The 12,096-nt window shown below is 47.6% G+C and overlaps 1 protein-coding gene across 2 annotated transcripts in view; it reads left to right on the top strand.

The window, feature by feature from the left end:
- Positions 1-12,096, top strand: part of LOC141994462 (protein PML-like) — a 37,833-nt gene that overhangs the window by 7,196 nt on the left and 18,541 nt on the right. For both annotated transcript variants that reach the window (XM_074964700.1, XM_074964701.1), the window contains 3 exons: positions 3,646-4,226; positions 5,402-5,463; positions 8,405-8,660. In XM_074964700.1, coding sequence (XP_074820801.1) covers positions 3,646-4,226; positions 5,402-5,463; positions 8,405-8,660 — 899 coding nt within the window. The remainder of the gene's footprint in view (positions 1-3,645; positions 4,227-5,401; positions 5,464-8,404; positions 8,661-12,096) is intronic.

Raw genomic sequence — 12,096 nt, 5'->3', positions numbered from 1 at the left:
TCAAATCATGGTTTAAAGACTTCAAGGAGCAGAGAATCCTCCAGCAAGTGACCCGTACCCCATGCTACAGAGGAAGGTGAAAAACCTCCAGGGCCTCTTCCAATCTGCCCTGGAGGAAAATTCCTTCCCGACCCCAAATATGGCGATCAGCTGAACCCTGAGCATGTGGGCAAGATTCACCAGCCAGATACCCAGGAAAGAATTTTCTTTAGTAACTCAAATCCCACCCCATCCAACATCCCATCACAGGCCATTGGGCCTGTTTACTATGAATATTTAAAGATCAATTAATTGCCAAAATCATGTTATCCCATCATACCATCTTCTCCATAACCTTATCGAGTCTAATCGAAAAGCCAGATAGGTCTTTTGCCCCCACTGCTTCCCTTGGAAGGCTATTCCAAAACTTCAGTCCTCTGATGGTTAGAATCCTTCGTCTAATTTCAAGTTTAAACTTCCCAATGACCAGTTTATATCCATTTGTTCTTGTGTCCACATTGGTACCGAGCTTAAATAATTCCTCTCCCTCTCCGGTATTTATCCCTCTGATATATTTATAGAGAGCAATCATATCTCCCCTCAACCTTCTTTTAGTTAGGCTAAACAAGCCAAGCTCCTTGAATCTCCTTTCATAAGACAGGTTTTCCATTCCTCGGATCATTCTAGTAGCCCTTCTCTGTACCTGTTCCAGTTTGAATTCATCCTTCTTAAACATGGGAGACCAGAACTGTACACAGTATTCCAGGTGAGGTCTCACCAGTGCCTTGTATAACGGTACTAAAACCTCCTTGTCTCTACTGGAAATACCTCGCCTGATGCATCCCAAGACCGCATTAGCTTTTTTCACGGCCATATCACATTGGCGGCTCATAGTCATCCTATGATCAACCAATACTCCAAGGTCCTTCTTCTCCTCTGTTACTTCTAATTGATGCGTCCCCAGCTTATAACTAAAATTCTTGTTATTAATCCCTAAATGCATAACCTTACACTTCTCACTATTAAATTTCATCCTATTACTATTACTCCAGTTTACAAGGTCATCCAAATCTTCCTGTATGATATCCCGGTCTCTCTCTAAATTGGCAATACCTCCCAGTTTTGTATCATCCCACTTTTATTAGCACACTCCCACTTTTTGTGCCGAGATCAGTAATAAAAAGATTAAATAAAACCTTTCAGTAGGACCCGCTGTAGTCTCCCTCTTAACCAATTCCTTATCCACTTTTCAACTTTCATATTGATCCCCATCTTTTCCAATTTAACTAATAATTCCCCATGTGGCACGGTATCAAACGCCTTACTGAAATCTAGGTAAATTAGATCCACTGCGTTTCCTTTGTCTAAAAAATCTGTTACTTTCTCAAAGAAGGAGATCAGGTTGGTTTGGCAAGATCTACCTTTTGTAAAACCATGTTGTATTTTGTCTCATTTACCATTGACCTCAATGTCCTTAACTACTTTCTCCTTCAAATTTTTTTCAAAGAGCTTGCATACTACAGATGTCAAACTAACAGGCCTGTAGTTACCTGGATCACTTTTTTTTCCTTTCTTAAAAATAGGAACTATGTTAGCAATTCTCCAATCATACGGTACAACCCCTGAGTTTACAGATTCATTAAAAATTCTTGCTAATGGGCTTGCAATTTCATGTGCCAATTCCTTTAATATTTTTGGATGAAGATTATCTGGGCCCCCCGATTTAGTCCCATTAAGCTGTTTGAGTTTCGCTTCTACCTCAGATATGGTAATTAAATTCCTGGTTCTCTTAGAGGACAATGGTTTGATTATTCCTCCCGTCTACCCAGCCCTGTTTCTTTAGTTGCCTGTAGATTTTAAATCATGCTTTGGGGTGGGATTAATGGGAATGCCATCAAACTGAAAAGTGACAGGCATGAAAAGAAACAAGACTGGGCGGGAGGAGAGAGAATCTCAGGTCACATTTCTCTGCATGTCTCAGATGTGCTCAAGCTCTCGGTGTCTGTATCCCACACCCCATGGTCTTAAACTCAGAATGGGCCAGATTCAGATCCAATTTCCACCATTATAAATGCAGAATCACTTCATTGTCACTGATGGGTTACACTTGGCTTTATACCACTGTAACGGAGTCCAGAATCTGGCCCGGTGAGATTACTGCAAATGAGAAGCATGTGTTGCACAGACATGCTGGATACTCTGTCGTGCTTACTCACTGGGTGCAGCTGCACCAACGACTGCCAGCAACGGTGCCGCTGAATCAGTGCTAAGATATTAGAGTAGATGGGACTCAGGCATTTTCACCACCAGGTCATGGAAATCTGCTCAGCATAATCTGCATGGTGAAAGTAGTGACTGAGCCCTGGGTATGCTGCAGCTAACACCATTAGTACCATTCCTGCAGCTGCACCAGTATGTCCTTGCAAGGAGGGTTAGTCCAGTGTTTAGGGGACTAGGCTAGGACCTGTGAGATTGGGGGGGTCAAATCCCTGCTTTACCACAGACTGTGTGTGACCTTGGACAAGTCTCTTAGCCTTTCTGTGCCTTGGCTGTTAATTTAGTTGGTACCTACAAGCAGTTGAGTGGGAGAAGAAATGGAATCAGAGCAGCAGGCATATCCCATTTCTCATCAAGAGCGAATTGCCAACTTCCACAAACAGTTCCTAATGAATCACTCTGTAGATTCCAGCCTCTGGGTGGCTATGCTGGGCTGCAGCTTTTCTCCATTTATCTCTTCTTTGGAGACTGTCCCTCTCCTGGACTCCTGAAAAACAGAAGGCATCATACTCAGCTGATGTAAATCACCATGGCTCCATTGATTTCAGCACAACCATTCCCATTAACACCAGCTGAGGAGGATCTGTCCTAGAGAATCTCTAAGGAATTCCCCAGAATGGGAAGGGAATTTCCACAGGATGCAGCTATTATCCCATTACGTCACTGCCCTTTTTCTCTATGTGCCAGTAGGGAATGCTTTTGTTAGAGATATGCCAATGGCCAAATATTTGAATCAACCCCCATAAGTCTGGCTGCCTGTGGGAAACTTTGGAGATCTTATTTCTCCTTCTCTTCCTCTACTCCACTTTTCCACTACACCTCTCATCACAATAGTATTGGGTGGGAAATGGTTTCCCATCCCACTAAAATCTTTGAGAGTTCAAAACTTTTTCCACATCCTGAATCGGGACAAAAAGTCAAAATCTCAATGATTTTTCTAAAGCAAAAGGTTTCTGTTTGTATAAATCAAAACATTTTGTTTCGGTTTTGACCTTTTTTCTTCTTTTTATAAAGCTCTCCCTTTTTTTGACCGCAGTTAGCTTAAATTTCTTTTTTTTTAAATTGTTTTGGACCAGAAAACCAGAATTTTTCACTTTGAAAATGTTGAAACTAACCCTTTTGAAACATTGCTTGACATTTTGTCGAGTCATGAAATTCGTTGACACCGATCCTGTTTGTGAATGGTTTCACTGGGGACTAATTGACATTTTTCGGTGAAAAACATGTTTATTTGAAAAAATCCCCACCAGCTCTAATCACGAGGCTCAGGATGTGGCTACAACCAAAGGCCTTTCCCAGCCCCAACTGTAGGCCAAGCAGTGGGTTGTAGAGAAGAAGGGACTTCTTAGGATGCATTCAAATTAAGCTGTATTGTGCTTGCATCATTAGTATCTACTGCAGAGGATGTTTCAAGCCTCTCTGTTGTTCCTGTGCGCTCCTGGATAGTGAGCACTCAAAACTCTACTGCAACATCCAGACGGAAATCGAGCGGCGGCAGGAGGAGCTGGGGAGCCTGAGCGAAGAGCTGAAGAGGAAGAAGGCCCACTTTGAAGATGTCTATAAAAGCCTGAAGGGCAAAGCTGACCACTTGGACCGGGTGAGGACTGAAAACCAGGAGCTGATCCAAAAGAGCATTGAACACATGGTGAAGTTGATCCACGAGAAGGAGCAGGAGCTGCTGGAGATGGTGGAAAGGCAGCACCGCCTGGGGAACGAGGACCTAGAGGGGAAGCTGAAGCAGATGGAAGCTGTGCTCAAAAGGATGGGGGCCAGTGAGCAGCTAGTGGAGAAGATGCATCTCTATGCGTCAGACCAGGAAGTGATGGACATGCACCCCTTCATCAAAGGATCCTTAGAGGAGCTCATGAAGCTGCAGCCTCTGGCAGTGGGTGCCAGTGTCCAGGCTGGAGACTTCGCCGAGTGTAAAGCCAAACTCCAGGCTCTGTTTGAAAGAGTGACTGGGGAGAGAGGTAAGATGCTTTCACAGACCTGTGTGGCTCCTGCTGGAGTGAGATGGGGTAGTGCTTGGCGGGATGGGGGCATGGCTGCATGATGCCATGTCTGATGTCCTCAATGTACCACCTGCCCTGCCTTTCTAATTACTATACCTTGAAAATGGGGCAAACTATTTTCCCTCTTGCAAAATGCTGCCTGTGAAATCTGAGGAAGATGTTACACTTTGGGGCAGCTACGTTAAAACCCACAAAATATCAGCATCTCTCAAATGTCCAGGAATTCTTTCCCTCTTTGCATAATTGGCCCTCATTCAGCTAACAGTGCTCTAACTTTCAGGTGGTGGGAGGTGATGTGAAATGGGCTAGTTCAGCCTCGGTCCCGTTCCCCTGATTCCCCGTCGCCCCATGCCATGGGTCCATCATTCCCACCAATGCAAAGTGTGTGGCAATAGCTCCCTTTCTGATTCCCTAGCCTTTTGCACCTACTGGTGTAAAGGATGACCTGAGGTGCAGGACAATGGAGAATCCAGCCTGTGCTCTCCAGTTTTGGGATTGCAGTCCATAGCACTCTGATGAGACTGGGCCCGCCCGTCAACTAGCTGGATGTTTTAAGTGCTAGGAGTTGCCCCTTCAGAATTGGAAGCTGTTTCCCAAAAGCAGAGCCTCAGTGTCTCAAAGGACTCAGCACTACCTCCTCCAGTTGAGGCCATTCCCACATCACTGCAGGCCAGGTGGCAACTCTGTGCTCTGTCCGAAAGCAGGAGGCCAGATTCACCCCTGGTGTAACTCCACTGCAGTCAGTTCCACTAGCAATGAGGTTGGTCCAACGGTAGCATCACTCAGCGGTCTCTGCCTCATCTCCCCATGCAAATATGAAGATAGTTAGGCTGGATTTTATGACATGCTGGTTTCACTGCTGTGGTTCTGCTTGCTGGACTCCCGGCAAAGGTAGCAGGCACCTACGTCCCTGGCTCATCCAGAACCTAGCAGTCGGGCTTCTGATGAGGGATTGAGAATCAGAATGAGAAGCAAGCCAGATCTTACTATTAGAGGCCTTCCGCCCAGGCCACCCCCAACTCAGCTGCTTGGAGGGCACAGGGACACTCTGCCAACACTGTAACCAGGAATCTGGGAGTATTTTCACTGCCTCTGAGAACAGCTTCACCCAGCTCAATCTTTCTCCTTCATAGATGCTGCCTCCTGCGCTGCCCGAGTAGCTCCAATGACTGAGGTATCTTCACCTAAGGACTTGGTGAGAGGAGCTATTTGCATTTGCCCTTATCAAAGGGGTAGGAGAGGGCTCCTGCCATGCCAAGGGCTGGTGGAGATGCTGATTCTGTAGTTTCTCCCACCTGCCACACTGGCCAAATTTACATGCGTGATGGGGGGTAAGGAGTGCTGAGCAGGACAAGGAGTGTGGGGGGGACCCAATTCTGCATTGATAGGAGCGTGGCTGCCGCGACCCTCCCACCAAGCACTAGCAGGGAAAAGGCCGAAGGAGGGGAGCATGGCACCTCATTGTGTTGAAGCCCGTGGGTGAGATTCTGTCCAGACACCTAATAACAGAGATCCCCCAGGGACCTTCACCACCATGCAGTTCTACTCCATGACATTCTTCTCTCTTTGTCCCCATCTCCCACGCTAGGGAACAGGTCTGTTTCATGCCGCTCCCTTCATCTGGAAGAGCCCCCACTTTTGCCCACATTCAGAGACCTTTCCCTCTTTTCTACAACATAGAATAATAGAATACCAGGGTTGGAAGGGACCTGAGGAGGTCATCTAGTCCAACCCCCTGCTCAAAGCAGGACACATCCCTTCTTCCCACCCTGTTCTGTCACCACACCCCATTCGCTGGCCAGCTGCTGCTCTGCTTACTCCTCCTCTCAGTGGTTGATCTCTGTAACGGGGTCACACACCCCTTACTGAGCCTGAGCAGAAGGGAGAGAAGAGCCTTTCCTGCTTACAGGCAATCATCTAGATTACACTCCTGCATAGGTGCCAGAACTGCCAACCCTGGAAACAGGCAGCCACACCTGCGACCAACAGAGAAAACGACCCGGTATAACAAGGAGAGAACAGCCGTGGTGGCACTTTTTTGGTCCTCTTACTGTTTTGTTGTTGTTGTTGATTTGGGGTCTACATTTATTTTGAACCTCTCTTATGGTGTTTTAAAATAGTATCCATGCAGCTTACAGGCATTTCACTCTTGTGACTGTTCCTTAAAAGGCAACAACAACAAAATAATAAGAAGACCAAAAAAGTGCCACCACGGCTAAACAACCGAGTACAAAATGCGGTAAAAGCTAAATTGGACAGGCCCAAAAAGAAATTGAAGAGTAACTAGCAAAAGACACAAAAACTAATAGCAAAAAAATTCTTAAGTACATCAGAAGCAGGAAGGCTGCCAAACAATCAGCAGGGCCACTGAATGATTGAGGGGCTACAGGAGCACTCAAGGAAGTCAAGCCCCTTGTGGAGAAGCTAAATGAATTCTTTGCACCAGACTTCACTGCAAAGGATGTGGCCTCCCACACCTGAGCCATTCTTTTTAGATTACCCAAATCTGGGACAGTTCCTCAGATTGGTGTCAGTAGAGGAGGCTTTGGAACAGATTTTTAAATTTAACAGTAATAAGTCACCAGGATCCGATGGTAATCACTCAAGAGTTCTGAAGGAACTCAGACATGAAATTGTAGAATTTCTAACTGTGGTATGTAACCTAATGCTTAAATCAGCCTCTGTACCAGATTACTGGAGGATTGCTAATGTAACACTGATTTTTCTTTTAAAGGCTCCAGAGGCGATCCTTGCAAATAGAGGCCTTGTCTACACTTGCAAGTTACAGCGCAGTAAAGCAGCTTTCTGCAGTGTAACTCCCGAGGTGTACACACTGCCAAACCACTTAGTGCACAGAAACTCCTCAGTTGCAGCGCTGCAAAAAAACCACCTCGATGAGGCTGTGTCTACACTGCCACTTTCAGCGCTAAAACTTCAGTCGTTCGGGGTGTGAAAAAACACCGCCCTGAGCGACAAAAGTTTTAGTGCTGAAAAGTGCCAGTATAGACAGCGGTTTATTGCCGGGAGCCATGTTCAGGGTGGGGTTTTTTTATCAGCGGGGAGAGCTATGCTGATTCACACCAGCACGTTGTATCTATTTGATTGCCTCCATGCCTTCTTGGCCTGTAATCTCTTCAGGGCAGGGATTGTGTCTCCCTAAGTCAATGCCCAGCATAAGGGAGCCTGTCCCTGGTATGATGGAGGTATTTTTCTCTTCCCTGGAGCGTATTGGGGTCTCTGTCCCTTATGCCACCTGCTGGAGGCATCCCCCAGGGCCCCTCCAAAAATTGGACAAACCCGGCACTTCTGTTGGTCTCTGCAGGGCAGGGTGGGGTGCAAGTGGGGTGGAGGAAGCTCACCCGACTGCCTCCTGCCCAGAGTCTGTCCTGTGGGTCGGAGAGGCTGGCACTCGGGCCCCAGATTCACTACAGCGCTTCGTAAAGAGTACAGGGAAGAGGAGGGAGTGTCACTGGTTGTAGCGCAGCAGCTTCTAGGTCCCAGGCATGGCCCAGGAGCCCATTGTGCTGTGCAGGCGCTGTACAAACGCAGCACAGAGACATGGCCACTGTTCCCAAAGAGCTCACACTCAGTACTCTGACTATGTAGGGCTAGGCTGCCCTTCGCCCTCATCCTGAGCTAGTGGTCACGGGTGCAGGTTACTGCCCCAGCAGTACCCCTGGGGCGTCACGGTCCCTCCCGTAGCCCTCTCTACTGCGGGGGTTTGGTGAGGATCTCATTTACCGCAGCCCTGAGAAAGGTGCAGTTTGCCTCCCCCATTGCCCTGGGCACCCAGCCAGCGCCAACTGGGGCATGGGGGAGTGGGGGGAAGGAGGCTTATAGTTCCACCCACTCCGCCCACCCCCTGCAGACAGCATATGGTATCCGGAGCCCAGATCCAGGCTCCAGGGAGCTGGGTGACAGAGCAGAGGCCTCACTTCCCAATCACAGTCCAGCACTTTATAGTTTACCCTGGACCTTTTGAGCAGTAATTGGATTTTAAAGAGTCCCCCACAGCTGGGCTGGGTGTTCAGAGGACCGAGCAAACCTCTGGCCTAGGACACTGTCAGCCTGCCCCACAACGCTTCCTGGACGGGTACCCATCCCCATACTGCTTAGGGGCTCTTCTCTCTCCCCAGGCCCCCCCAGGGAAGAGAAAACCAGGCCAAGCTGAAAAGGCCATCCAGACACCTCTCAAGGTGCTAAAGCTTGAATCGCAGCCCAAGGTGCTGGAGAGAAACCCCAGCAAGTGCGACCAGGGCTTGCTAGACTTGGACCTGGAGCCTGGACCCAGCACCTCAACACCCAGCAGAAACTGTGGAGGGGCTCCTGCAGCGAGGGGAGCTGTGCTCTCTCAGGAGCTGGGAAACGCCCACTCTGAGCCCGGAGATCAAGGTAGGAAGAGTGAAGCGGGAGCCTTGTTGGGAGATCACCACGGGGCATCTTGAAAGGGAAGCTTGGGCCAAAGCAGCTAGACATCACCACGAGAAGGGTCCTGAATGGAACGTAAGGATTATGAAGCAGAGGTCATGGCCTCACCCTCCACATTTCTGGCTTTGTAATTTGCACCTTCTGTGCGTATGTAAACAGCAAGGCAAAGGCAGTACAGCCTAGTGGATAGGGCACGGGCCTGGGACCCAGATAGGGTTGCCAACATTGTAGTTCAAAACAAACATTTGGGACTGTTTTCTTAGCACCCCCATCTCACCTCTCCTCCTACTATTATTTATTATTATCAATGAAGAAGAAGAAGCAGGGATCCTAGAAATCTGTTTGCCAGGGAAAAACATGGAATTCGTGTTTTTATAAAAAGAACGAGGAGTACTTGTGGCACCTTAGAGACTAACAAATTTATTTGAGCATAAGCTTTCGTGGGCTAAAACCCACTTCATCGGATGCATGCAGTGGAAAATACAGTAGGAAGCTATATATATACAGAGAACATGAAAAAATGGGTGTTGCCATACCAACTCTAACGAGACTCATCAATTAAGGTGGGCTATCAGCAGGAGAAAAAAACTTTTGTAGTGATAATCAGGATGGCCCATTTCAAACAGTTGACAAGAAGGTGTGAGTAACAGTAGGGGGAAATTAGCATGGAGAAATAGTTTTTAGTTTGTGTAACGACTCATCCACTCCCAGTCTTTATTCAAGCCTAATTTAATGGTGTCCAGTTTGCAAATTAATTCCAGTTCTGCAGTTTCTCATTGGAGTCTGTTTTTGAAGTTTTTTTGTTGAATAATTGGACAATCAATTACAGACCTAAAAGTCGCAATTATTCAACAAAAAAACTTCAAAAACAGACTCCAACGAGAAACTGCAAAGCTGGAATTAATTTGCAAACTGGACACCATTTAACTAGGCTTGAATAAAGACTGGGAGTGGATGGGTCGTTACACAAACTAAAAACTATTTCCCCATGCTAATTTTTCGCCTACTGTTACTCATACCTTCTTGTCAACTGTTTGAAATGGGCCATCCTGATTATCACTACAAAAGTTTTTACTCTCCTGCTGATAATAGCCCACCTTAACTGATGAGTCTCGTTAGAGTTGGTATGGCAACACCCATTTTTTCATGTTCTCTGTATATATATAGCTTCCTACTGTATTTTCCACTGCATGCATCTGATAAAGTGGGCTTTAGCGCACGAAAGCTTATGCTCAAGTAAATTTGTTAGTCTCTAAGGTGCCACAAGCACTCCTCGTTCTTTTTGCTGATACAGACTAACACGGCTACCACTCTGAAACCTGTGTTTTTATAGAGAATCTTTAGTTTTTACATTTTGTGAAAAAATAAGAACATGTGCAGTGGAACCCCGATTCTCTGATCTAATTGGGACCAGCGACAGATCAGATAATTAAAAATTCAGATAATCAGGAGACCGGGCGGAGCTCCGGCTGTCAGCCCCGGGCGGCAGGGTTCAGGCTGCTAGCTGAAAAATTGTAAATAGATCAATCAAACATTGTGTTCAATGGATACCTGTCTATACTGTGGCTAGGGAAACTACAGTTCAGTGTTTCCTTTTAATAGTGGAAAAAAACAGATTTTTATGTTTTTTATCAGAGAATTCTTTTTGGGGGGCGTTATAATGGAAAACTAGGATGTCTGATACTAAGCAGCACTCACCTCCATTCGCCAAGGGTATTTCTTCTGCTTTTTGCAGCACTTAGCAACTCCTGTCCTTGTTGTACAGAGATGAAAAAATATGGGACGTTCCTTGTAATAAGGGACTATTGGTCACCCTAAACCAAGGATATCTGGGATCAGTTCCCAGCTCTGTCCCTCAGCTCTGGGTGACGTTAGCGAAGTTGTCACCCCTCTCTGTGCCTCAGTTTCCCCAGTTGTAAAATTGGGATATAGATACTGACCTCCCTTGTAAGGCACTTTGAGAGTGAAAGGGGAAAAGCGCTGTGTAGCTGACCACCTCCAGGACCTTGCAGGGTTGAGTCCCAATTGCCCAGAGTTCACATTGGGATGGTGAGAAAAGCTGACCTACATCTCCTGCTTTCTGTGTCCTACCCCTGGTGCTCCTGCAGCCGTGTCTCCCACCCAGCCCTCTGTGTTAGAGCACCCTGAGCTACACCTGCCTGTAACACCCACAAGGCACCAGGACCCAGATCCCCAAAGTGACTTAGGCACCTAACTTCCATTGAAATCAATGGGAGTTAGGCCGCCTGAAGATCTGGGCCTCAACTGCTAGGTCAGTGAAGCCAGGCTGTTCTGACCATACCCCTTTGGGTGCCCCTGCCTCTCCACTATGGCAGGCAGCATGGAGGTGGTATGAGAGAGAGGTCCTATATCAGCAAGTACCACACAGGGGTCGGGGGGAACCTTCTTGGGGCCGCTTAGCAGGCTTGTGAGGCCACAGTGCTTGGCAAGGCAGGCTCAGGCACTTGATCCTCAGCCAGGGATCAAGCCCTACCAGTCTAAAATGCAGCCACAGCCTTGCCCAGATAGTACTGGGCCCTTCCCCAGCCCTCCAAGCCAGATCAGTCCCAGCTGGCAAACAGACAGGGACTGCAGCGGGGACATCTGGTGGATACTTTTAAAAATGCAGCCTCCCATGTTGTTTTCCATAGTGAAGTCCTTAGAAGCGGAGCTGAGAGATACAGCTGCTGATCCAGCAAATCCCTTCATTTGAGTCCTGGGTGTTTAAATTTAAGGTCTTTGCTAGATCAGGGCCATAGGCCAAAGGAGAGACCTGTTTTCAGAGGTGAACCAACCCCCTCTGGGTGAACAGGCTGGTGAGGCAGAAAGATACAAGAAGGCTTTTTCCAGCTAGGAGGAGTTTCAGAGGAGAACGCTCTTGCACCAGCCCTGCGCAGAGAGCCAATCAATGGCCCACAAGCAGAGGGAACGGTGAGGGGAGGAGAAAAAATGCAAAGTCCATCAGAGAGGATGGACCATATCCATGGAGGGAGGCAACTTCCCACTGGATCCTGGAATGCAGGGGAGCTGGCAGAGGAGCTGGAGAAGGCAGTGATGGGGCCACACTTCCAGGGTAGGCATGAGGAGGCAGGTAACAGGCCCTGGGAGAGAAGTGGCATCCATGGAGCCAGATGAGGAAACAGGCTAGCAGCAGGAGGCGGTTTCAGTGTTGTCGTTGGCTGAGACATGCACACCCCATCACACTTTAGTACTTCCACACATACTCAGCCATCACGTAACATTGCCTGGCCGGCCTGCAGGGGCCTGAATAGGCTGTAGTGACATGTGCTTAGCCAGGACTCCTTATCCCAGGGTAACGGGTTGGGTTCCCTAATTGTCACGGCAGCCCAATGAAAATCAAATGAGTTGGAGCTTCAACATGTAAAACGAAATGTCCACT

The sequence above is a fragment of the Natator depressus genome, chromosome 10, assembly GCF_965152275.1.
Source record: "Natator depressus isolate rNatDep1 chromosome 10, rNatDep2.hap1, whole genome shotgun sequence".
In the NCBI taxonomy this organism is placed as follows: Eukaryota; Metazoa; Chordata; order Testudines; family Cheloniidae; genus Natator; species Natator depressus.
The sequence above is the reverse complement of the archived record's forward strand: the minus strand, read 5'-3'. Positions and strand labels throughout refer to the sequence as shown.